General features: G+C 41.2%; 1 protein-coding gene across 1 annotated transcript in view; it reads right to left on the bottom strand.

Annotated features, from left to right (window-relative positions):
* Positions 1 to 27985, bottom strand: part of CFAP70 (cilia and flagella associated protein 70) — a 118489-nt gene that overhangs the window by 8723 nt on the left and 81781 nt on the right. The window contains exons 19-24 of the mRNA XM_017854515.1: positions 17166 to 17324; positions 16223 to 16344; positions 14551 to 14703; positions 13807 to 13968; positions 12292 to 12381; positions 8871 to 8972 (exon numbers count right to left, since the gene is read on the bottom strand). Coding sequence (XP_017710004.1) covers positions 8871 to 8972; positions 12292 to 12381; positions 13807 to 13968; positions 14551 to 14703; positions 16223 to 16344; positions 17166 to 17324 — 788 coding nt within the window. The remainder of the gene's footprint in view (positions 1 to 8870; positions 8973 to 12291; positions 12382 to 13806; positions 13969 to 14550; positions 14704 to 16222; positions 16345 to 17165; positions 17325 to 27985) is intronic.

Here is a 27985-nt window from a genome sequence, read left to right as displayed (position 1 = left end):
GGAGTTACAATTCAAGATGAGATTCGGGTAGGGACACAGCCAAATCATATCAGATGGGGTTTCACCATGCTGTCCAAGCTGGTCTCAAACTCCCGGGCTCAAGCAATTTGCCTGCCTTGGCCTCCCATAGTGCTGGGATTACAGGCATGAGCCACCATGCCTGGCTTATCTTTTTGATTTAAGCTATTCTAGTGGGTGTGTAGTGTGGTGTCAATCTGCATTATTTTAAGGGGTATTTAGAATTTTTTATGACAATTTCAGATTAAATAAAAGTTACAAAAACAGTTCTCTCTTCCTTCTCTCAGGAAGGAATACATGTACTGTATACATATACATATATATGTATACAGTAGTCCCCCTTATCTGAGGTTTTGCTTTCCACACCTTCACTCACCCAAGATCAACCTCAGCCCACCAATATCTGAAAATATTACATAGAAAATTCCAGAAGTAAACAACTCATAGGTTTTAAAATGCATACTGCTGTTATGAGGAGCGTGATGAAATCTTGTGCCATTCCTCCCAGGACATGAGTCATCCCTTTGTCCAGCATATCCCCACTGTAGACGCTACCTGCCAGTTAGTCACTTCATAAATCTCTCCGTTATCAGTTCAGCTGTCACGATCTCACAGTGCTTGAATTCAAGCCACCCTTATTTTACTTAATAACAGACTCCAAGCACAAAAGTAGTGATGCTGGCAATTTGGATATGCCAAAGAGAAGCCATAAAGTACTTCCTTTTCATGAAAAGGTGAAAGCTCTTGACTTAAATCAGGAAAGAAAAAAAATTGTGTGCTAAGGTTGCTGAGATCTGTGGTATGAATTTATCTTTTATCCATGAAATTGTGAAGAAGGAAAAAGAAATTGTGACTATTTAGTAGCACCTGTGGGCTATTAGAAAAAAACTTAATAATTATTTTTGAAAAGAAATTCATGCATAGTATATATAGGATTCAGTACTATCTTTTGTTATAGGTATCCACTGGGGGGTTTTGGAACATATCCCGGGGGGACAAGGAGGAATTACTGTATGTGTGTGTGTATAAAAGTTAGAAAAATATAGAAAAGTTAAAAATATATAGAAAAGTTAAAGTATATATGTGTGTGTATATCTATATAAACACACACCTAACTTTTCCTGAACATTTGCAAGTAAATTAGAGATATGATTCAATTTTAGTACTTTAGGGTGTGTTTTCTAAAATCAAAGATATTCTCCTATATAACCACAGTACCATTATCACAATCAGGAAGTTAGTATAGATAGAATACTATTATCTAATCTATAGACCTTATCAAGATTTTTCCAATTGTTCCAATAATATCATTCATTCATTTCTTCATTCACTCATTCATTTATTTGAGACAGGATCTTGCTGTATCGCCCAGACTGGAGTGCAGTGGTGTGAACACAGCTCACTGCTGCCTCGACCTCCTGGGCTCAAGCAATCCTCCTCCCGCCTCAGCCTCCCAAGTAGCTGGGACTACAAGGTGCCATCATGCCCAGCTAATTTTTTTAATGTTTTGTAGAGATAAGGTCTCACTATGTCGCCCAGGCTGTTCTTAAATTCCAGGGCTCGACTGGCCTCCCAAAGTGTCAGGAATACAGGCATGAGCCACTACACCCAACCCAATAATGTCCTTTATAAGAAAATAAAATTCAAGATCACGCATTGTATTCATTATTTATGTCTCCAGTTTCTTTTAATCTGGAATAGTTCTTGAGTCTTTGTGTTTCGTGACATTGGCATTTTTGTTTTAAAAATACAGAGTGCTATTTTGTAAACTATTCCCCAATTCATGTTTGTCTGATGTTCCCTCATAATCATATCAGGTTATGAACATTTAACAGGAATACCATAAAAATGCTGTGTTCTCAGTGCACCATATGAGGAAGCACAAGATGCTTATCTCAATACTTGTGATGTTAACTTTGATCATTTATTACATTGCTATCTGCCAGGTTTTTCTACTCTAATGTTACTATTGTCCCCTTTGTAATTAATAAGTATTTTGTGAGGAGATACTTTGAGACTATGAAATATTCTCTTACTCCTTGAACTTTTCAACCATAATTTTAGCATACATTGATGATTGTCCACTGAATCTATTATGATGGTTTCCAAACTGCGATTTTCCAATTCCATCATTCTTCATACATTTAGCAGTTGGCCTTTGATCGTAAGCTTTCCTTTCTCTACCACTTATTTGTTTAATTATATCACTGTGGGCTCATAGATTCTTATTTGTAATCCTTTTCTACAATTATTTATTTGGATGCTCAAATTATCCTTGTTTGAGCCAGCGGGAGTCCCCACTTTAAGCTAGTTCCTGTTTCTTTTACTTTTCCCTATGCCGTTTTGATATGTGCCAGTCTTTCTTTGAACATTTTTTACTTTCTGACTCAACAAGACATCTCAGACTCATCTTTCACTTTCCGTGCACTAGTTCTGGAATTTTTGGCCATCTTCCAAGAAGCCTCTGGTCCCCCCACAAACCCTTTCCTTCTAAAGTGGACAAATGCCCTATTTCTTAAACGGATTTAGAAACTAAGACCTGAGCATTAGATGTGCTTATGGCCCCTGCCACCACTATTTATTTTTGAGACACAGGTATTTAGACACATATGAATATATTTCTATAAATACACATATATTTCTACCTATTTATACCTGTATCTATTTAATCTATCAAACAATGAGCTCTTATCAGTATCTCCCATTCTAATTCACCACTACAAGGTTATTCTATCCTTGTTTCCACATTTGTAACTTCCTTTGAAGCACAGTGAAAAATGTGACTCCCATTATCCACAACATAATTATTTGTTAAATCATAGAATACCTAGTAATTTCAGAACTGCTAACTCATGCCTCTGCAAAAATGAAGCCTCAAACTATACTTTAAATGTGTATAAAGGTTTTTTTTTCTCTTTAGCCTGATATATAGTATATATTAGTCTACACTGCAAAGAATGTTTTCAAAAGTACTACGAGTTAATTATTTTTCTGCATTGTCAGTGTAATTACGTTATTCATTTGAAATACAATTTTATTTGGTTTTGTTTGTACGTAATTATTGAGTCTCCCCATTTCTTGCTGATTTTCTTTTTTAAAAAATATATGAAACATTAGCATGGTCCCAAAAGTCAGAACTCTACAAATAGGGACAATCACAGTGTCATCCCCCTCATTTCCTCCCTCCTCTACCCATGCCCAGTCATGTCCTGTAGAATCTACTCTCATTAATCTCTGGTTTATCCTTCCTGTGCTGCTTTTTGCACTAAAGAAGAGATTCATGTATATTTTCTTCTTTTTCCTTCTTTCTTATAGAAAAGGTGGTATAATATTGCACTTCACTTTTTTTACTGAATAATATAAACTGAAAATCATTCCAGTTCATAGAGATCTTCCTCATTATTTTTTTCAGCTGCATAGTATTCCATTACGTGAATATACCGTAATTTATGTAAACATTCTCCCATGCTTAATAAATGAACTCCATTTAGGTTGTTTCCATTATTTTGCAATTGCAATATGCTGTAATTAATAACTTGTGCACACTCATTTTCAAATTGCTAGAGGAAGCGCATCATGGTAAATTTCTAGAAAACTCCAATTACTTTTAAATACTATCTACTCACAACTAAGTTTCCATATATATGTCAGTCTATTTCTGTCTGCCAATTGTTTCACTTACCTACTCTTACACTAATAGCACTCAGTGTTAATTGTTGCAGCTTCATAATAAGGTTTGATATTTAATAGGAAAGCCCTTCCTCCTTACTCTTTCTTCCATACTGTCATATCTATTTTTTTTTGGCCTTTATTTAACCAAGTGAATTTTAGGATGTATCTCATCAAGTTCCTTGAAAATCTTGTGTTATGATTTTATTGGAATTGCCTTAAAACTTAGATTTAATTTAGGGAAAAACTTCAATCTTTTTTTTTTTTTTTTTTTTTTTTTTTTTTTTTTTTTTTGAGACGGAAAAAAAGTCTTGCTCTGTCGCCCGGGCTGGAGTGCCAGTGCCCGGATCTCAGCTTCACTGCAGGGCTCCCCTCCCGGGGTTTACGCCATTCTCCTGCCTCAGCCTCCCCGAGTAGCTGGGGGACTACAGGCGCCCGGCCACCTTCGCCCGGCAGTTTTTGTATTTTTTAGTAGAGACGGGGTTTCCCATGTTAGCCATGGTCTCGATCTCCTGACCTCGTGACCGCCCGTCTCGGCCTCCCAAAGTGCTGGGATTACAGGCTTGAGCCACCGCGGGCCCGGCCAAAACTTCATATCTTTATGTCATCAAAACTTTCTGCCCATGGACATGGTATATCTTTCTGTTAGATTTTCTTTTACAATGCAGTCTTATGATTTTCTCCACACAGGTCTTGAATGGGATTTTAAAAATCAGACTTTCAAATTGATTGTTCCTGATTTTGATGACATTGATTTTTTTTTTTTTTTTTTTTTGAGACAGAGTCTTGCTCTGTTGCCTAGGCTGGGGTGCAGTGGCTGGATCTCGCTCACTGCAAGCTCTGCCTCCCGGGCTTAGGCCATTCTCCTGCCTCAGCCTCCCAAGTAGCTGGGACTACAGGCACCCACCACCTCGCCTGGCTAGTTTTTTGTATTTTTTAGTAGAGACAGGGTTTCACCGGGTTAGCCAGGATGGTCTCGATCTCCTGACCTTGTGATCCGCCTGTCTCGGCCTCCCAAAGTGCTGGGATTACAGGCTTGAGCTACCACACCTGGCCGACATTGATTTTTATATTGATCTTTTATCCAGCAGCTTTGTCCATCCACTTCTTTGTGTTAATCTTCATTGACTACATTTATATTATTCAAAAGTCAAAAGGATATAATAAAGCATACATTGAGTTTTGCTTCCACCTGTCTCCTTATACACCCTGTTCCCCAATGACTGCCCTGAGTAGTAACCATCATTGTTAGTTTATTATCTACCATTTCAGTACTGAACTCTTTTATTACATATTTCAGTTTGCTTGTAGATTTTCTTGGGTTCCTACCTAATCCTTTTACCTTCAATTTCTGTTATGTGTGTATGTACGTGTGTTATTGCCTTAATGGAACCTCCAGTATAGTTTCAAGTAGAAGTGACAATAACATTTTCCTTACCTTGTTCCTGACGTCAAAAGGAATGCTTCTAACTTTTCACCATTTCAGATAATAGCTTAGATTTTGGGACATGTAGTTTCAGATTTTAAAAAAGCTAGTTTGTTTTTTTAAAAAGTCATGAATGGGTACTAATTTTAGCCAATTATTTAGTTTTTTAAATAATTAATAGAATAAGAATAGCCAATGATTTTAATTTAGTCTCCATTTTGCTGCTAATATTATTTGTGTCTTCCCATTTTAAACAAAATTCTTAGTCATGCAAGAGGTTTGTCTGTTCACTAGTCTCTGCAAAAAACAGCTCATAATTTTGTCAATCCTATTATGTCCTTGTTGAAATTTTCATTTATTTCTACTCCTTATCATTTTCTCAATTATCATTTCTTTGGGTTTCCTTGCTTTCCCTTTACTACTTTATTTATTTAAATAATTAATCCATTGATTTTCAATCTTTGTTCTAACATATGTATTTAAGGTTATAAATTACCCTCTATTTATTGCTTTAATTTTATCCCATAATTCTAATATATATTGGCTTTGTTTTTATTCAGCCTCATTTCAATTACTTACTGAAGTATAGTACACCAATCCAAAACTTAATGGCTTAAAATACAATATGTTATTTCTCAAAATTCTACAGATAATTTGGACTGTTTTGCTGGTTTTCCCGGAGATCACTCATGCAGCTGAGGTCATATGACAATTTGGCTAGGACCTAAGGATCCAAGAAAACCTTACTCAAATAGCAGTTAATGTTGGCTGTTGGTTGGAGTGGTTCAGTTCTCTTCCATGTGGACTCTTATAGCCTTCTATAGGCTAAACTGGGCTTCTTCACAGCACAGTGGTCCCACAGTTTCAAGAGAGCAAGAGTGGTAGCTGAAGGCTTCTAAAAGCCTAACCTCTGATAATTCACACAATGTCACTTCCACCATATTCGACTGGTCAGGGAAAGTCACAAGTTTAGCTTAGATTCAAGGGGGTGGAGAAATGAGAAAGAGGCTCTGTCTCTTGACGGGAGTGAGTGGCAACATAACATTGCAAAGGATGTGGACATGACAGCATAATTAAATGGGGACCATTATTATAAAAATCTACTACAAGGCCTAATTTTCTACTGCTGTGTATAACACCCAGTTATCATATCACATTTTCCATAGATCAGAAGCCTGACATTATTCAACTAGTTCTTTGCTTAGAGCCTCACAAGGCCAAAATGAAGGTGTCATCTGTGCTGGGTTCTTATCTGCAGGCTCTGGAGAAGACTGTACTCCCAAGCTTATTCAGGTTGTTGGTAGAATTCAGTTCTTTGTGCTTGTAGTTTCCTGTAAGGTCCCTGTTCCCTTGCTGGCTCTCAGCAGGAGCTGCTGTTAGCTTCTAGACGCCACCCACATTTCTTGACATGTGGTCCTTCTCCATATTCAAGCCAGGGATGCTATACTGAATGATTCTTTTTTTTTTTTTTGAGACGGAGTCTGGCTCTGTCGCCCAGTCTGGAGTGCAGTGGCCGGATCTCAGCTCACTGCAAGCTCCGCCTCCTGGGTTTACGCCATTCTCCTGCCTCAGCCTCCCGAGTAGCTGGGACTACAGGCGCCCGCCACCCCCCCCGGCTAGTTTTTTTTTTTTTTTTTTTTGTATTTTTTAGTAGAGACGAGGTTTCACTGTGTTAGCCAGGATGGTCTCGATCTCCTGACCTAGTGATCCGCCCGTCTCGGCCTCCCAAAGTGCTGGGATTACAGGCTTAAGCCACCGCGCCCGGCCTGAATGATTCTTATGTTTCAAATCTGACTTCCTTTCTGCCCCCACCACCAGAGAAAACTCTGCTTTTAGAAGATTTACCTGACTGGGTCAGGTCCACCCAGATAATATCTGTATTTTAAAGTCAACTGATTTCGTATTTTATTTACATCTGCAAAGTCATTTCACAGCAGTACCTACATTAGTGTTTAATAGATTAATCTTACGGGAGGGGGCCATCTTTAGACTTCTACCTAGCACAGAAGACTTCATATTTGAAGTGTCACAAGATTTCTTCATTGACTTATTAATTACAAGCATGTTTTCAGTTTCCAAAGGTATGTGAGTCTTTTGGGCTTTATTTTAGTTGTTGATTTATCATTTTACTGCCATGTGATCTGTATGTATTTGTTGAACCCCTCTTTCTGGTTTCGCATGTGGTCAGCTTTTATAAATAACTCATTTGAACTTGAAAAGAATATGTGTCCTCTCATTGTTAAGTGAAGAGTTCTATATTGGTGTTTGAACTCAAACCTGTTGAATGGGTTATACATCTGTATATATATATCCTATTTTTTTCCTATTTGACTTATCAATTTCTAAGAGAAGCATATTATGGTCTTCCATACTGGCCCTTTTAGTTTAAAGATGAGGAAACTGAGGCCCAATAAAGTAAGGTGACTTGCCTCAGATCCTAGAGCTAGTTAGGGGAGAGCTGGGGTAAGAACTCTTTTTATTTTCTTTTATTTATTTATTTATTTATTTATTTATTTATTTATTTATTGAGACGAGGTCTCACTCTGTCACCCAGGTTGGAGTGTAGTGGCACAATCTCAGCACCCTACAACTTCTGCTTCCCAGGCTCAAGTGATCATCCCACCCCAACCCTTGAAAGCAGCTGGGACCACAGGCTCTCCACACCACCCCTGGCTAATTTTTTGTAGAGGCAGGGTTTTGCCATGTTCCCTATGTTGGTCTCAAACCCTGAGCTCAAGTGATCCACCTGCCTCAGCCTCCCAAATTGCTGGGGTTACAAGTGTGAGCCACTACACCTGGCCAGACCTCAGGTATTTTTAAAATATTGATATTTGGGATATTTACACTAAAGAGAAAATCTAGTAATTTTTGTTTTGTTCATTTCACTTATAATAATACTCCCTGGCCAGGCATGGTGGCTCAAGCCTGTAATCCCAGCACTTTGGGAGGCCGAGGCGGGCGGATCACAAGGTCAGGAGATCGAGACCATCCTGGCTAACACGGTGAAACCCCGTCTCTACTAAAAAATACAAAAAACTAGCTGGGCGAGGTGGCGGGCGCCTGTAGTCCCAGCTACTCGGGAGGCTGAGGCAGGAGAATGGCGTAAACCCGGGAGGCAGAGCTTGCAGTGAGCCGAGATCCGGCCACTGCACTCCAGCCTGGGTGACAGAGCGAGACTCCGTCTCAAAAAAAATAAAAAATAAAAATAATAATAATAATAATAATACTCCCCGTCAATTTGGTGTCATATTAGCCAGTGGAAAACTGAGGGCTGCTTTCATTATTCCCAATATGGTCTTAGACTGATACACAAGTTATTTAAGTCTAACTATGGGAGAGTTATTTTTAATAGGTAAAGCACCTACCATGAACTCCCATATTATCCTCCACCCAATATCCCTTCTAAATCAAGGACAAGCACCCTCAGCCAGCATTTCAATGGGAAGAAATGATTCAGAAACACTAGTAGAACATCTCCTTCATCAATCTTTGACCTAGTTTATGTTGTGATACAAGATTGCTCCTATTTTTAGAACTTCCTTTCCAGAGAAACACACCTAAATATATTATTTTTAAGCATGTTTCAAGTAGATCCTGCCCAGACTTGGCCCTTCCTTTGTCATCAGCATAATGATTACACCTAGAGCTTATCAGATTTCAGCTACCATGCATTAATGGCCACCTGCTGCCCCTTACTTACTTGACCCCTCACCTCTGTGCCCTAAAAGGGCATTGTGTAAGGATAATAAACACTCACTTTCAGGCAGACCAGAGCCAGATATGCCCATACTTCAGCATTGTAGTTGTTCAGTGCATTGGCTTCAGAGAGAGCATCCTCAGCCTCTGTGAGCTCCTCCAGCTTGGCAGAAAAATGAGACATGTGAGTTAGCTTAGCTGAAACCACTATGTCCCAATAATACTGGTGTACACGACCTATAACAATGGTTTTCAACTTTTTAATATTTTTAGCATCAGAACTCTTTTCTTCAAATGAAATCTTACGTGGTGGTTCAATATACGAACCAATTAAAAGTAGAAGAGCTCTGATTAAAAAGCCAGGTTGGAGATTCTGGAACCCTGCCTAGTAAGCTCTTAACTTATACCCCTTTCTTCCTTCCCTCTACAGCGGTCCCATCAGGACATCTATAAACCATGGAGCTTCAGGTGCAAGGTTGGAAATTCACAGGAACTCAGTCTCATGTGTGCATCATTCAGTGATTTCTCCACATACTGTGGGCTGTCAGATACATTTATAGCTTTTTAAATTTACATTGTGCATCCTTTTCCTGAGGTAAAAGTCTGATTTGCCTGTTGAAATACTATTGTCCAGAAAGCTTTCTTTCCTCTAATATCAGTTATTAACAGCCCAATCCCGACCAATCAGTGCAGTATTCAGAGACTCTAGGGTGCACTCTGAGCTCTGGGCACATGGAAATTGTTGCTGCTTCCTAACTGTGAGTTTGCTTTGTTGCTTTGTAAAACATTCCAAAAGGTTCTCCCTTCTCCAATGAAGTAGCTCTTCTCTTTTTTTTCTTTTCTTTTCTCTTTTCTTTCCTCCCCTCTCCTCTCTTTCCTTTCCTCTCCTCTCTCTCCCCTCTCCCATTCCCCTCTCTTTTCTTTTTTCTTTTCTCTTTCCTTTTCTTTTTTCTTTTCTCTTTTCTTTTCTTTTTTCTTTTCTCTTTTCTTTTCTTTTTTCTTTTTCGCCTCACCTCACCCCGCCCCGCCCCACCTCACCTCACCTCTCCTCTTTGACAGAGTCTCGCTGTGCTGCCCAGGCTGGAGTGCAATGGCGTGATTTTGGCTCACTGCAACTTCTGCCTCCCAGGTTTAATCGATTCTCCTCCATCAGCCTGCTGAGTAGCTAGAATTACAGGTGCCTGCCACCACAGCCGGCTAATTTTTGTATTTTTAGTACAGATGGTGTTTCACCATGTTGGCCAGATGGTCTTAAACCCCTGGCCTCAAGTGATCTGCTCACCTTGGCCTCCCAAAGTGTTGGGATTACAGGTGTGAGCCACCGTGTCCAGCCCACTTTTTCTGCTTTAAAATAATTAAATAATGGGTTTCTAGGCTGAAGACAAGATTGGCCCACACTTTGAAGTCTCTGAGACATTGATTCATTATTTAATCAACCTACATTTGCCAAGGATTTGCTCTGTGTCAGGCAGTATGCTAGATGCTGGGAATAAAAAAATAAAATCCTGTAGTCCCAGGTACTCAGGAGGCTGAGGCAGGAGGATCAACCAAGCCCTGGAGGCAGGGATTGCAATGAGCTGAGATTAAGCCACTGTACACCAGCCTGGGTGACAGCAAGACCCTGTCTCAAGTAAATAAATAAAATACAATATCTGCCCTCAAAGAGCTCACTGACAGATGTGTGAAAAACAAAACACAGGCCGGTGCAGTGGCTCATGCCTGTAATCCCAGCACTTTGGGAGGCTGCGGTGGGAGGATCACCTGAGGTTAGGAGTTAGAGACCAGCCTAGCCAACATGGTGAGACCCCGTCTCTACTAAAAACACAAAAATCAGCTGGGTGTGGTGGCACACACCTGTAATCCCAGCTATTCAGGAGGCTGAGGCAGGAGAATCACTTGAACCCAGAAGGCGGAGGTTGCAGTGAGTCGAGATGATGCCACTGCACTCCAGCCTGGGTGACAGAGCTGTAAGAAGATACCAATACTATACTGTTAAGTAGAAAAAAGGTTACAAAGCAGTAAATATTTACATTTTATACATTAAAATTGCTTTCATATATATGAAAAAAAGACAGGAGGAAAATGCATTCAATGTTAACAGTGGTTATCATCAACTTGTGGAGTTATGGATACTTTAATGTTTTCTTCATATTTTGTATCTGTCTATTTTCTTCATATTTTGTATCTGTATATGTTTTCTTCATATTTTGTATCTGTCTATTTCCTTTTAGAGATGAGGTTTTGCTCTGTCACCCAGGCTGGAGTGCAGTGGCATGATCATTGCTCACTGCAGCCTCTAACTTCTGTGTTCCCACCAAGCAATCCTCCCACCTCAGCCTCCCAAGTATCTGGGACTAGAGGCACATGCCACCATGCCTGGTTAATTTTTAATGTTTTAGTAGAGATGTGGATCTTGCTCTGTTGCCCAGGTTGGTTTCTCTCAAACTCCTAGGTTCAAGAGATCCTTCTGCCTCAGCGTCCCAAAGTGCTGGAATTACAGGTGTGAGCCACTGCTCCTGGCTTCTTCTAAAGTTTCTATAATGAACACATATTATCTTTATGGTTGAAAAATAGCAATGAGGGGCTAAGTGAGGTGGCTCATGCCTGTAATCCCTGCACTTTGGGAAGCTAAGGCAAGTGGATCACTTGAGGTCAGGAGTTCAAAACCAGCCTGGCCAATATGGTGAAACCCCATCTCTACTAAAAATACAAAAATTAGCCTGGCATGGTGGTGGGCACCTATAATCCCAGCTACTCAGGTGGCTGAGGCAGGAGGATCACTTGAACACAGGTGGCGGAGATTGCAGTGAGCTGAGGTGACACCACTGCACCACTGCACTCTAGCCTGGGAGACAGAGCGAGACTCCCTCTTAAATAAATACATACATACATACATACATACATACATACATACATACATACATACATAAGTGAGTAAGGTATTCAAAGAAAAGGAGAGGCATGGAATCAATAATACACCTGAAGAAATTACGCAGGAACAAGAGGATGTTTGCCTCTTTGAAGACTGGAGGAAATGAGGGAAGGTTAAGAGTTTTTAGGAGAAGCAGAGCAAAAGCTTCTACCAGAAGCTACAGCAACTCCTCCTCCATACCGAAGGGTCACAGTGCTTAGTAAGTGTCAGTTTCTTTAATTGACTTGAATAGATTCTTCATCTCCCATATCACCTTTTTCTTACAGATAATATCACAAAAGAGTATCTATACCAAATAACATGAAATTTTTTTATTATATAGCTTCTTGGTTCAGGTTTTTCTGGGATTTTTTTAAAAGATCTTTTATTTTTCTAGTTAGAGTTAAGTGACCTTCAGTTCGCTGAACACCTGTGAAGAACAACTTCTCATTACAGCAGACAGCCCTGATTGCTATTCCAACATCATTACAAACTCCCAGGATGCTTGGAAGGCCAAGGAATCAAGGTCAGCTGTATGCACAGCCCTAGTCTCAAGCCTTCATCCTCTTACCCGATAGCAGGCGATTCCCAGTCCTAGCCAGGTAAGGCATGAAGGTGATCTCTTACAGGCTTGCATGTAGGTTTTCTTTGCCTTTTCATACTGTAGAAAGAAAGCACCACTAAGCTACTATTCCAGAAGCTTCAAACCCCGTATTGCTGGGATGATCATGGGATCTCTGATAGTTGCTCTCCAGAACAATCTAAGTTAAGCAAGACCTTTAATTGTACTTTTACGTCTACCTTAAGGGAGTTATTGCAAGAAGATTGGTGAGAGGAGATGGATAGATCACATGAAAGGGCAGACTTTCACTTGGAAGTAGTTCCAAAGATATTTATAGTCTCTGTAAGAGTTGAGGCAAGGAGTTACATTGAAAGCGGGGGCAACCATCATGATTATCTGAATTCCACCTCGACTTCATGGATTACCCTCTTTCACTTAAATGCAACATCATGTGGTGGCATGACAAACCTACAATCTCTGGACTAAAAGGTGTACTTGATACAGCCTCATCATTCTGGAAATCTATTCCCTTTGTTGTAAAAGATCTTAGAATTTTAGAAAAACTCAAAAGACAAACTTTCAAAGGACATATCCCTGAAGGGACAATTTCTTGTCCTGTACCTCCAACATGAGATGCATCTATAGCTGAGCCTCAGCAAACAGCCTAAGACCTGCTTGCCCAGGGTCTGCCTAAGTCAGCAGTGCTCTGAAGATGCAGCTTTCAATGACATCAGAAAGAGAACTTTTCCTTATATACTTCACTACAGTGGGATAGGGATTTCTGTCAAGCCCTATGTGAGCTTTCCACTGCATCATACAGCATTGTAATTTCTTGTTGCTGTTGCTGTTTAATATTAAATAAAAAGACAACTGGGTGTTCTGATGAGAAAAATACAATAAAGTCAAAACAAAAGCAGGGGAGTCAAAAGGCCTTTGGCAGAATGTTAATTGTTATAGTGAGATGATGGGTCCATGGTGGTTCATTCTACTATTCTCTTTGCTTTGTATGTATTGAAATTTTCCATAAAAGGAAGGTTTGGTTTTTTTTTTTCAAAGAACTCGGAATATTTCCCAAAATATGGGGAGGGGCTGCTTCCATGGTCAGGTCAGAGTGCCCTATGGAATGGGGTTAGCCTCAGCTAGATTAAATAGAACACTTTGTGTTTAGGAGAAAGTTTGGAGATAAGTCCTTTTGAAGTCCATGATACCTTCTGCTAGGTAAGTCAAGCCAAGGACGTTTCTACTACTGAGAATACAATTTTAGCTAACATAACATTTACTGAGTTCTTAAGAACTGTTTAGTAGCATAATGGTTAAAATCACAAACTCTGGTTTCAGCCTGCCTGAGTTTGAATGCTGCTTCCACTAATTACTGGTTGTCTGATGTTGGGCAAGTCACTTTACCTTTGGACGTAAAAGTGTCATTATTATAATACTATTTTTAGTCCACACAGATGGATGTTGATGCTTGAATTACAATCAGGTCCCAGACCATGGGGTTGCTCAACATCCTCTACCCCTCACCTCTTTCTCTTCCAGATAGATGAGCCCCAGCCGCAGGAAGATGAAGTGCATCTCAGAAGCATCCACTACAAAGCTAATGGTTCGTTCATAGCATGCTTTGGCCTCAGAATGATTTCCACTCAGAAAATAGAGATGGCCCTTCAGGCCCCAGACATTGGGGTTCTGGGAAAGTGAAAAACAAGTAGTATATGGGATAAGGTAGCATTTAAAAGTACCTTGATGATCTTTGTTTAACATTTAAATTTAGATAGATAAAGTCCATTTCCTTTCTCTTCTCTTTTCAGATCAACTGTTTTCTTTTCTAAGAGCACTCAGAAACATAACCATTTAATTGTACTGGGAGACATTTTTCTAGGTCTGCTCTCAGATTTCTTTCTTGCATTCTTCAAAGCCATTCTGGCTGTGGAGTAAATATTAAGAAAAACATTCAAGCATAACCCCGATACTGTTCACATGAGAAAATAGAAGAAATCTAGAAAAACTGAAATAAACACTATCAGCTAAATATATCCTTTTCTCTGCCCTTTGCAAAACTCATGATTACTTTATTTTTATTTTTTTGAGACGGAGTCTTGCACTGTCACCCAGGCTGGAGTGCAATGGTGCAATCTCCACTCACTGCAACCTCCGCCTCCCAGGTTCAAGCGATTCTCCTGCCTCACCCTCCCGAGTAACTGGGAGGCATCACCACCTTTAAATAAAGCCCCTTCTCCAGACTCAAGAGGCTTTAGCAAAAGTCATTACCAGGTAGTCCATCTGGGCTGCTTGTTGAAGGTATTCCTCTGCCTTGGCAAAGTCCTTCTTAAGAATGTGTGTCTGAGCCAGCACCAAGTAATATTCACAGCTGGGGCCTCCTTGAGGGCATAACAGCTCATGTGCAAGCACTCTGTGCACATACTGCAAGGAAAATCAGATTATAAGGAGCATATAAATGGCTGCATTGTATCTTTTCTGGTTGAAGGATTCTGCCTCTAATAATAAACAACTAGAAATGTATTACAGAATGAAATAATTATCCTCAACTTCAAAAGGTAAAGGGTGAATTACAAACATTCTGCACTTCATAGTTTCATTACCAGCTATTCACCTAGTCACCAAATGAAGACATTTCCAAGTGAATAACTTGCAATATTGTACAACTCTGGTCTTGCTAGTCATCATACTAGGTGAGTGTTAGACTGTATTTATTATGCAGCAGACAAAGGCACATCATCAACCACCCCATTTACAAAGGAGGTAACATTTTCAGGCAGTTGACATTGTAAGGAAACTTAAGTGAGGTAAAACTGCCTTTCTAACAATCTAGACTTGAAATCTTAGAAACATAAATGTGTGTTTTGGCTTACTGCAGCCTCCTGGCCTCAAAGCAATCCTCCTGCCTTGGCTTCTCAAAAGTGCTGGAATTATGCGGGTGAGCCACCATGCCTGGCCAAATCTTTGCTTTTTACACTTTATAAGACCTACAAATTTAACAAAGTTAGATACACTTCTTAAGTCGAAGGTAAATCCTTCTTTTCATCTCCCACTGTTCCCATCTCAGTCTATAATGTAAAAAATTCTACATTACACTTACATCTTTTTAGGAGAATACTAGAGGGAACGCAGCTATTTTTTCTACCTGCCTTCTGGGTCTCTGACCCGGGGGTGCTAATGACTTATTTAGCTGTGGAAGAAGAGAGTCTGTTTCTATTTTGAGGAGGGTTAATATGTTAAAGGCTCCTGCTTAATATAGCTCAATCCCACACAGTTGATAATTCTTGCCCTTTCTTGAGTTTGCCTGCCCTCGAGTAGGGCATGCACTTGGCAGGATCAAAACCAAACACTCTTGGCTCCTGTATCTTGCTCTCTCCTACTGCTTGCTCATGAATATACTTCTTGCTTCCCATGTGATAGGCAGACCACCTAGGATGCTCTTCCTCTCTGAGAGGAGACTTCAGTTCTTCAGCTGCTCTACCTGTGACTGCATGGGTAAGTCAATTGTGGGACCAGTTCCATTCTCCAGCCCAGTTTTACCAATAAAATAAGCTAATATTTTATTCCCCAATATAGTACTGTGTATGTTTCTACTTGGATCAAACCTAGAAGGGAAGAAGGGAAGGATTTGGCTTCTGTGAATCCCCAACACTCACAAAATGAATTCCCATAATAAAGTGATATCAGGCAACATATGCCTTAGAGTCTGATTTAGCTCTGTTGGTATTCTACAGGGAGCAGAACTTGCAGTGAGGTCTTCTGCTGCCATGTGCAAAGAGTGGTTCATGTTTGGATGTTCTTCCCGTTGGGCTTAAAGTATGCTCTCAAAAGCATGTTTGATTTCTGTTTCACAAATATCTAAGCTTGAAAGATACCATTATGGATAGAATAAGGAGTTTGCTAAAATCTTTCCATCTACTTGCCCTTTTCCAAATATTCTGACCTGCACAGCCTTGACTTTCATCAAGAAACGTATGGTCTCCATGAAGATGGTGGTAGTTTGAGAAACACCATAATAAAGGCCAGGATGCAGAAGAGCTGATGAATCTTGACATTTTGATGCATCTGAAAACATTACATTAAAAGGATTGAAGATTGGATATAATAGAAAAAGTGTCAGAAATTCAGATACACTCGTCCAGGCGCGGTGGCTCATGCCTGTAATCCCAGCACTTTGGGAGGCCGAGGCAGGCGGATCATGAATGAGGTCAGGAGTTTGAGACCATCCTGGCCAACACAGTGAAACCCCATCTCTACTAAAAATACAAAGATTATCTGGGCATGGTGGCACGTGCCTGTAATCCCAGCTACTTGGGAGGCTGAGGCAGGAGAATCGCTTGAACCAAGAAGTCGGAGGTTGCAGTGAGCCAAGATCGCGCCACAGCACTCCAGCCTGGCGACAGAGCAAGACTCTATCTCAAAAAAAAAAAAAAGAAAGGAATTCAGATACATTCACGTAGCAGAGAGTCTTCTTATCTAATACATGAGAGGGATCATAATCTAGAAAGCAATTGACTGCTCTCTAGCAATGGTCCCCAAAAAGGAGAACTCAAAGGTTCTCAAGGTAAATCTACTTGTGGTTCCAAATGCAAGTACAACCAAATAAAAAGGTTTTAAAAAGTATTCAGATCTTCTTGAAGGTGAAACACAGTTTGTAGATGTTTTTTAAAAATGAAGAACTGTTAGGAAATCATAGGTCTGTAGTTGGCTACTTCTGTGAGCTAAATACAAAATCCTTGCTTACTGAGTTACACCATTGAGTTTGGATTTCAGAGCCTAGTTATCAACTTCAAACAAGTCAGGATTGCCATTTCATCATCATAAGAGTCTTCATTCTTGTCTAGCTTATGCCCCTCTTCCAAGTGGAAATCTTTATTTCTAGTTACCTTTCTTTGTTGGTATCTCCTTGATAAATGTGTTAGATGGTTTTTGGTTTATATTTGGATTCCAAGTTTGTGTAGTCAGAATGGGTTCTTGTGAATCAGACTGCAGTTTGGAGGATTCTTCAAGAAATTTGTCTAGAATAGATAATGCAGCTCCTGGTCCTAAACAGATTAAATTTTAACGAAAAATAAAACTTCTTACATTGGGTATTTAAAGGTTATTGTAAGAGACACATTTTGTAAAGTATAATAAACATATTCCCTAAATATTTCATGAAGGACAGACTTGTTTGGTAGACTTGTTTATATTTTTGAATAATTTAAAGAGTACAAGCTAAACTGACAAAACAGTTTCTGTCACTGTGACCCCCCAGTACAACCGTGCTGCTAGTCCAAGTCATGATAATATCAAACAGATCCCTATTTTAAGTTATTTAAATAAATAAATCTTTTTATTTAAACATTTGCATACAGATCTTTGCAAGGATATGTTTGTTTCAGTTGGGTTAAGATCTAGGAATGAAACTGCTGGCATGTGTTTGTATGTCAAGCTTATTTCAAAACTTGGCAATTTTGTCCTCACTTTAGTAGCACATATACTAAAACTGGAACAGCACAGAGATTAGCGTGGCCCCTGCACAAGGATGACTCACAGATTTCTGAAGCAATCCACATTTTAAATGCATGTAACAAAATATCACTCCATAAATACATACAAACGCTATATAATCAGTAAAAAAAATAAGGGGTTGGGGCCAGGTGTGGTGGCTCACGCCTGGAATCCCAACATTTTGGGAGGCCAGGCGGGTGGATCATGAGGTCAGGAGATCGAGACCATCCTAGCTAACACGGTGAAACCCCATCTCTACTAAAAATACAAAAAATTAGCCAAGCATGGTGGCAGGCACCTGTAGTCCCAGCTACTCGGGAGGCTGAGGCAGGAGAATGGCGTGAACCCAGGAGGCGGAGCTTGCAGTGAGCCCAGACTATGCCACTGCACTCCAGCCTGGGCAACACAGCAAGACTCTGTCTCAAAAAAAATAAATAAATAAAAATATGAGGTTGGGCAAGGTGACTCACGCCTGTGATCCCAGCACTTTGGGAGGCCAAGGTAAGAGGACAGCTTGAGCTCAGGAGTTCAAGACCAGCCTGAGAAACATGGTGAGACCTCATCTCTACTAAAACAAAAATTAGCCAGGTGTGGTGTTGCACACCTGTAGTCCCAGCCACTGTTGAAGGACTGAGGTGGGAGGACTGCTTGAGCCTTGGAGGTAGAAGTTGCAGTGAGCCATGATTTTGCCACTGCACTCTGGCCTGGGTAACACAGCGAGACTCTGTCTTAAAAAAAGAGAATAGAAAAGAAAAATAACCTTTAAAAATTGCCATTTATTGGAAGGCCATGTAAGTATATGAAAAAAAAAGAAAAAACTTACCAGTTTTCTCAAGTGGTTGCACCATTTTGCATTCTCACCAGGAATGTTTGAGAGTTCCAGTTACTCCACATCCTTGTTATAAATTTGTCTTATCAATCTTTTTAATTTTAGCTATCCCAGTGGTAAATGACATTGATTTTCAAATGTGAAACTGATCTTACAACCTGCTTAAATATATTATCTTTTCTATATGTTGCTGAAATCGATTGGCTAATATTTAAGAATTATTGTGTCTAACCTGGTGTGGTGCCTCATGCCTATAATCCCAGCTATTTGGGAAGCTGAGGTGGGAGGATCACTTGAGGCTAGGAGATTGAGACCAGCCTGGGCAACATAACAAAACCTTGTCTCTTAAAAAAGAAAAATAATAATAAAATTAAATAAATAAAGAAGTATTGTATCCAGGCTTATGAAAGTTATTTGTATGTACTCTTCTTTCTTTGGGATGACTTTGTCTGGTTTTGATACCAGGGTGATTACTGTTCTCTTTTTCTCTATTTTTTGAACATGTGGTATGATTGGAATTATTTCTTCCTTAAATATTTAATAAAATACACTAATAAAGCCTTTTGGGCCTGAAGTTTTCTTTGTAAGAGGTTTTTATTACACATTTAACCTCCTTAGGAGATACAGGGCTGTTCAGATTGTTTCTTCCTGAGTAAGCTTTGTTAGTTTATGTCTGTCAAGGTATTCATACATTTCATTTAGGTTGTTAAATTTGTTGGCATTAAGTTGTTCATAACTTCTCCTTATTATCTTTTTAATATTTATAAGATTTTCAGTGATATCCTCTCTCTCATTTGTGATATTGGTAATGTGACTTCTTTTTTTCCTGATCAGATTTATCTGTTTCATTGATCTTCTGAAAGAAACAGCTGTTGGTCTCATTGATTGTCTCTATTTTTGTCTGTTTTCTATTTCATTGATTTCTATTCTGGGCTATTATTTATTTCCTTTTACTTATTTTGGGTTTAATTGGATTTTCTTGTTCTAGCTTCTTAAGGTAGAATCTTAGATCATTGATTTTAGAGGTCTCTTATTTTCCAATATAAGCATTTATAGCTATAAACTTTTCTCTAGAAAATAATTTAGCTAATCCCACACACTTTGATTTGTTTTGCTATCATTACCATTAAGTTCAAACTATTTTCTTTTTTTTTTTTTTTTTTGAGACAGAGTCTCGCTCTGTTGCCCAGGCTGGAGTGCAGTGGCATGATCTCTGCTCACTGCAAGCTCCGCCACCTCCCAAGTTCATGCCATTCTCCTGCCTCAGCCTCCTGAGAAGCTGGGACTACAGGTGCCCACCACCACATCTGGCTAATTTTTTTGTATTTTTAGTAGAGATGGGGCTTCACCATGTTCACCAGGATGGTCTCAATCTCCTGACCTCGTGATCCGCCCACCTCTGCTTCCCAAAGTGCTGGGATTACAGGCGTGAGCCACCGCGCCCGACAAGTTCAAACTATTTTCTAATTTCCTTTGTGATTTATTCTTTGACCTGTGGGTTGATTATTTATTTATTTAGATCTGTATGTATTTATTTATTGAGACAGACTCTCACTGTCACCCAGGCTGGAGTGCAGTGGCACAATCACAGCTCACTGCAGCCTCGACCTCCCATGCTCACATGATCCTCCCATCTGAGCCTCTCTAGTAGCCAGGACTACAGACACACCACCACACCTGGCTATATATATATTTTTTTAATTTTTGTAGAGATGGAGTTTTGCCATTTTGTGCAGGCTGGTCTCGAACTCCTGGCCTCAAGTGATCTGCCTGCCTTGGTGACCTGTGGGTTATTTAGAAGTGCATATTTCCAAAAACTTGAAGTTATCCTATATGTCCAGTGATGAGATGGTAAATGTTTAACTGTTGGCTGTCAGGGGTGTGTGTGGAGCCTGGTTTGCTGATTTCCATGATGTAAATTTTCCTACCATGGCCAATATCAAGCTACCCATGTCATGTCATTGAATATAGAGTTTCAATCCCATTACTGGGTACATATCCAAAATAAAACAAATCTTTCTACCAAAAGGACACATGTGCTTGCAATATTCACAATAGTAAAGACATGGAATCTAGCTAAGGTGCCCATCAATGGTGGTCTGGATAAAGAAAATGCAGTACATATACACCATGGAGTACTGTGCAGCACAAAAAAGAACAAAATCATGTCTTTTGCAGCAACATGGATGCAGCTGGAGGCCATTATCCTAAGCGAACTAATGCAGGAACAGAAAACCAAATACTGCAAGTTCTCACTTATAAATGGAAGCTAAACACTGGGTACTTGTGGACATACAGACATGATTCTAGCGAAAGAAAAGGTGGGGAAAAGGGGCTGACTGGGTTCTCCCCCAGCTCCTCCTAATGAAGAGAAAAAAAAGGCCAGGGATCCCCCAAAGCCAAATAAGCTCATGGATCAACTCATCCTTGCTGAGGCTGGGGAAGGCTGGGGAAGGCTGGCAAATGAACCAGCCATGTGGATGGTCTGAGCCACATGCAGAGAGGAGGAGCAGAGGGGAGGATTGGGCAGCTGGCCTGGCTAGCTATCAGGGTGGAGAGGCGAGGCCAGGGCCAGCTTACCCTGAAAATCCCCCTCACACGTATCTAAAACTGCACCACTCATATTACACAGCTGCAAGAACACAATGATAGGATTCGGAGAAAGGAATGAACACGACAAAACATGAATGTCACACACACAAAAAAAACTATGCCAATATTGAACAGTCCCAGGCGGGCCACACCAAACCATGATGGATTCTACACTGGCTCAGAGACCTGAACGTATGGGACAAAACAACAGTCTGCTGCCAAAAGGACGTTAAAACAGGGTCTGCATGGGCCTCCCTGTAACTGGGATTACAGGCGTGCACCACCACACTTGGCTAATTTTTTAATTTTCAGTAGAGACGGGGTTTCACCATGTTGACCAGGCTGGTCTTGAACTCCTGACCTCAGGTGATCTGCCTCTCTCGGCCTCCCAAAGTGCTGGGATTACAGGTATGAGCCACTGTGCCCAGGTAATAAGTTATATTTTTATTTTCATTCAGTTCAATATATTTTCAAATTTCCCTGTGACTTCATCTTTCATTAGAGGAATATTTAGTAATGTATTGATCATTTCTAAGTGTTTAGAAATTTTCCTGTTATCTTTCTTTCTTTTTTTTGAGACAGAGTCTTGCTCTGTTGCCCAGGCTGTAGTGCAGTGGTCCAATCTCGGCTCACTGCAACCTCTGTCTCCGCTGTCCAAGCGATTCTCCTGTTTCAGCCTCCCAAGTAGCTCAGATTACAGGCATGCACCACCACACCCAGCTAATTTTTGTATTTTTAGTAGAGGCAGGGTTTCGCCATGTTGGCCAGGCTGGTCTCAAAACTACTGACTTCAAGTGATTTGTCAGCCTTGGCTTCCCAAAGTGCTGGGATTATAGGAGTGAGCCAAGAGCCACCACACCTGGCCAGATTTTCCTGTTATCTTTCTATTGATATGACATAGGGGTGAGACACACCCAAATGTAAGTAAGTATGAATTTGTCTGCATCTCCCTTCGGCTCTGATAGTTTTTGCTTCATTATCTTGCAAAGCTGTGTTGTTTAGTGTAAACACACTTAGAACTGATATGTCTCCTTGGTGAATTAACCCTGTTATTGTTATTTAATGTTTCTCTTTGTCTCAACTGATTTTCTTTGCTCTGGAGTCTTCTTTGTCTAATATTAACACAGCTACTCCAGCTTACTCTTATTGGTTCATAAGCTCTTATTGTTTATCCTTTTATGCTTAATTTATCTACATCACTGTTTGAGGATTTTTGGGGACAGGGTCTCACTATGTTTTCCAGGGTGGTCTCAAACTCCTGGCCTCAAGCAATCCTCCCAACTCAGCCTCCCAAAGCACTGGGATTACAAGCATGAGCCACTACACTCAGCCTATATCATTAGATTTGAAATGAGGTTCCTGTACACAACATATAGTTGAGGTTTTTAAAATTGCTATTTAAAGCCAGTCTCTGTCTCAATTTGTATGTTTAGACAATTTCCATTGAATGTAATTATGTTAGTTTCCTATTGCTGCTGTAATAAATTACTACAAACTTAGTAGCTCAAAACAACACAAATGTATTATCTTATAGTTCTCAAGGCCAGAAGTCTGAAATGTTTCACTGGATTAAGGTCAAGATTTGGCAGGGCTAGCTCCTTCTGGAGGTTCTAAGGGAGAATTTATTTCCTTGTCTTTTCAGCTTGTAGAGGCTACCTATATACCTTGGTTTGTAGCCCCTTTCCTCCAACTTCAAAGCCAGACGCATAGCATCTTCAAGTATCTTTCTCTGGCCCTCTGATTCCGTTATCACATTGTCTTTTTTTTGTCTGTGACTTCTCTCACATCTCTCATATAAGGACCCTTGTGATTACATTGGACCTACCCAGACAATCCAAGATAACCTCCCCATTTCAAGATTCTTGACCACATTTGCAAAGTCTCTTTTGCTATATAAGGTAATATTCCCCGGTCCCAGGGATTAGGACATGAACATCTTTTGGGGAGCCATTGTTCAGCCTACCATAGTATTTATTTATGTTAGGGTTTAAGTTTGTCATTTTATTATCTGTTTTCTATTTGTTCTCTCTGCTTTTTATTCTATTATTTTCCTTTTTCTGCCTTCTGTGAATTATGTGAACATTTTTTAGTATCCCATTTTGACTTATCTATAGTGTATTAGAGTATATCTGTCAGGCCTCTGAGCCCAAGCTAATCCATCATACCCCCAGTGACCTGCACGTATACATCCAGATGGCCTGAAGCAACTGAAGATCCACAAAATAAGTGAAAATAGCCTTAACTGATGACATTCCACCATTGTGATTTGTTTCTGCCCCATCCTAACTGATCAATGTACTTTGTAATCTCCCCTACCCTTAAGAGGGTTCTTTATAATTCTCCCCACCCTTGAGAATGAACGTCGTGAGATCCACCCCCTCTCCCCAAAACATTGCTCTAAACTTCGCCGCCTACCCCAAAACCTGTAAGAACCAATGATAATCCCACCACCCTTTGCTGACTCCTTTTTCAGACTCAGCCCGCTTGTACCCAGGTGAAATAAACAGCCATGTTGCTCACACAAAGCCTGTTTGGTGGTCTCTTCACATGGATGTGTGAAACATTTGGTGCCGAAGACCGGGTCAGTGGGACTCCTTCAGGAGACCAGTCCGCTGTCCTCATCTTCACTCCATGAAGAGATCCACCTATGACCTCGGGTCCTCAGACCAACCAGCCCAAGGAACATCTCACTAATTTTAAATCGGGTAAGCCACCTCTTTTTACTCTTCTCCAACCTCTCTCAGTATCCCCCAACCTCTTTCTCCTTTCAATCCTGGTGCCACCCTTCAATCTCTCTCTTCTGTTAATTTCAATTCCTTTCATTTTCTGGTAGACAAAGGAGACACGTTTTATCCGTGGACCCAAAACTCCGGCGCCAGTCACGGATTCGGGAAGGCAGCCTTCCCTTGGTGTTCAATCATTGCGGGACACCTCTCTGATTATTCACCCACATTCCACTGGTGTCTGATCTCCGCGGGGACGCCTGCCTTGATCATTCACCCACATTCCGTTGGTGACAAGTCAATTGCGGGGACGCCTGCTTTGGCTGCTCATCCACGTTGCAGCCCAGGGCTGCTCCCCACCCTCTTCTCCATGTCTCTACCCTTCTCTTCAAACTTGCGTCCTTAGAAAAAAAAAAAAAAAAAAACTTGCGTCCTTCACTATGGGCAACCTTCCCCCCGCCATTCCTCCTTCTTCTCCCTTACCCTGTGTTCTTAAGAACTTAAAACCTCTTCAACTCTCGCCTGACCTAAAATCTAAGCATCTTATTTTCTTCTGCAATACCATTTGGCCCCAGCACAAACTCGACAGTTGTTCCAAGTGGCCAAAGAATGGCACTTTCAATTTGTCTATACCAAACTGTTTTGCCTATCCACCCTGTGGTGCCCAACCCATGCACTCTTTTGTCCTCAATACCTTCCTCCACAACTCACTATTCCATTCTTGATCTGAAAGATGCTTTTTTCACTATTCCCCTGCACCCCTCGTCCCGGCCTCTCTTTGCTTTCACTTGGAGAATGACCCTTGCACCCATCAGGCTCAGCAAATTACCTGGGCTGTACTGCCGCAAGGCTTCATGGACAGCCCCCATTACTTCAGTCAAGCCCAAATTTCTTCCTCATCCATTACCTAGCTTAACATAATTCTTCATGAAAACACATGTGCTCTCCCTGCTGACTGTGTCTGGCGCATCTCNAAAAAAAAAAAAAAAAAAACTTGCGTCCTTCACTATGGGCAACCTTCCACCCGCCATTCCTCCTTCTTCTCCCTTACCCTGTGTTCTTAAGAACTTAAAACCTCTTCAACTCTCGCCTGACCTAAAATCTAAGCATCTTATTTTCTTCTGCAATACCATTTGGCCCCAGCACAAACTCGACAGTTGTTCCAAGTGGCCAAAGAATGGCACTTTCAATTTGTCTATACCAAACTGTTTTGCCTATCCACCCTGTGGTGCCCAACCCATGCACTCTTTTGTCCTCAATACCTTCCTCCACAACTCACTATTCCATTCTTGATCTGAAAGATGCTTTTTTCACTATTCCCCTGCACCCCTCGTCCCGGCCTCTCTTTGCTTTCACTTGGAGAATGACCCTTGCACCCATCAGGCTCAGCAAATTACCTGGGCTGTACTGCCGCAAGGCTTCATGGACAGCCCCATTACTTCAGTCAAGCCCAAATTTCTTCCTCATCCATTACCTAGCTTAACATAATTCTTCATGAAAACACATGTGCTCTCCCTGCTGACTGTGTCTGGCGCATCTCCCAAACTCGAACCCCTTCTACAAAACAACAGAATTTAAATCTTAATTACCATAGAAGGTTGACCAGACCCAGGAGAAGCTCCCTTCAGGACAGGATGATAGATGGTTCCTCCCAGGTGATTGAGAAAAAAGCCCAATGGGTATCTAGTAATGGATATGGAGACTCTTGTGGAAGCAGAGTTAAAAAATTGCCTAATAATTGGTCTCCTCAAATGTGCGAGCTGTTTGCATTCAGGCAAGCCTTAGAGCACTTACAGAATCAAAAGACTATCTCAATCCTGACTCAGAAGGTTAGCTACACCCTCTCTGAAATGAATTTGCATAAGAACTGTTGTTTATAGGAATGCATCTTGATGGGGCAGCTGGTTTGTTATGAAATAGGAGACCAGTTCAGCTCTAGGAGTCACCCCTGAGTGTACAGACAATATTGGGCACGCTGGTAAAGGACCACCAGAATCCAGCAGCCCAGACCCCTTTCTTTGTGGTCAAGGTGGGAAAACAGGTGCAGGATTGCTACATCGGGAAGCGTAACTAATCCGCCGATAAGCAGAGGTCCATGGGTGATTATGCACCCTGGAAAGGAACTCACCCCTGAGCGCAAAGGCAATGCTGGGCACGCTGGTAAAGGACCACTAGAATCCAGCAGCCTGGACCCCTTTTTTTGTGGTTAAGAGAGGTGGGAAAACAGGTGCAGGACTGCTACATCGGTGACCATAACTAATCCAATAACCAGAGGTCCATGGGTGGTTACGCACCCTGGAAAGGAATAAGCATTAGGACCACAGAGGACGCTCTATGGCTAATGCTCATCGGAAAATGACTAGGGGTGCTGGCATCCCTATGTTCTTTTTTCAGATGGGAAATGTTCCCCCCAAGGCAAAAACGCCCCTAAGATGTATTCTGGAGAATTGGGACCAACTTGACCCTCAGATGCTAAGAAAGAAATGACTTATATTCTTCTGCAGTACCGCCTGGCCACAATATCCTCTTCAAGGGGGAGAAACCTGGCCACCTGAGGGAAGTATAAATTATAACACCATCTTACAGTTAGATCTCTTTTGTAGAAAAGAAGACAAATGGAGTGAAGTGCCATATGTACAAACTTTCTTTTCATTAAGAGAAAATTCACAATTATGTAAAAAGTGTGATTTATGCCCTATAGGAAGCCCTCAGAGTCTACCTCCCTTCCCCAGTGCCCCCCTGACTCCTTCCCCAACTAATAAGGACCCCTCTTCAACCCATTAGGTCAAAAAGGGGTTAACAACGAGGGGATAGACAAAGGGGTAAACAATGAACCAGAGTTCCAATATTCCCCGATTATGACGCCTCCAAGCAGTGGGAGGAGGAGAATTTGGCCCAGCCAGAGTGCACATACGGTTTTCTCTCTCATACTTAAAGCAAATTAAAATAGACCTAGGTAAATACTCAGATAACCCTGATGGACTCTTTTCCTTCCTATGCATGGTTAGGTATTTCCACCTTTGGATACCTAGTTTTACCATCCTGACTAAACCATTATGTAAACTCACAAAAGCAAACCTAGCTGACCCCATAGAGCCTAAATCCTTTCCCCACTCTTCTTTCTGTTCCTTAAAAACAGCCCTAGAAGCTGCCCCGACACTAGCTCTCCCTAACTCATCCCAACCCCTTTTCATTACACAGAGCCAAAGTGCAGGGCTGTGTGGCTGAAGTTCTTACACAAGAGCCAGGACTGTGCCCTGTAGCCTTTCTGTCCAAACAACTTGACCTTACTGTTTTAGCCTAGCCCTCATGTCTGCATGTGGTGGCTGCTGCCGCCCTAATACTTTAGAGACCCTCAAAATCACAAACTATGCTCAACTCACTCTCTACAGTTCTCATAACTTCCTCACACCTGACACATATACTTTCTGCTCCCCGGCTCCTTCAGCTATACTCAATCTTTGTTGAGTCTCCCACAATTACCATTGTTCCTGGCCTGGACTTCAATCCAGCCTCCCACATTATTCCTGATACCACACCTGACTTCCATGACTGTATCTCTCTGATCTGTCCAGAGCCATGAGGCCCGGAATTAGCCGACCTCTGTTCCTTGATCTCCGCAAAGCGGAGACAAGACGGCACATTTCCGGGTTCTTTATTACAAACCCTTCCCCCGCACGCCTAAACTGTTCCCGCGCGCCCAAAGCTTTTCCCGCGTGTGCCTAAGTTTTTCCCGCGCGCGCCTAAACTGTTCCTGCGCGCGCCAACCTTTCCTGCGCGCGCAAACATTTTCCCGCCCAGGAAGATATGCAGCCTAGGGCGCAGGCGCGATCCTGCGCCTGGGAAAAGTACAAACCCACGGCGCATGCGCGATTGTAATTTGAGAAGACCCAGCCCCCCTTCACCGCCCTGGCCCAACCTCTTCCCCTGCCAGCCTATATAAGGCATTGCACTGCCACCATTAAACGAGACTTGATCAGGCTATTTGTCTTGTCTCCATTTCTCGTGTTTTCTTGTCTCCTCCATTCCCACTCCCCCTTCCAGGGTCTGTTCGACTGTCCTGCAGGTC

The sequence above is a fragment of the Rhinopithecus bieti genome, unplaced genomic scaffold (assembly GCF_001698545.2).
Source record: "Rhinopithecus bieti isolate Rb0 unplaced genomic scaffold, ASM169854v2 scaffold_36008, whole genome shotgun sequence".
In the NCBI taxonomy this organism is placed as follows: domain Eukaryota; kingdom Metazoa; phylum Chordata; class Mammalia; order Primates; family Cercopithecidae; genus Rhinopithecus; species Rhinopithecus bieti.
This window is presented reverse-complemented; position numbering and strand designations above follow the sequence as displayed.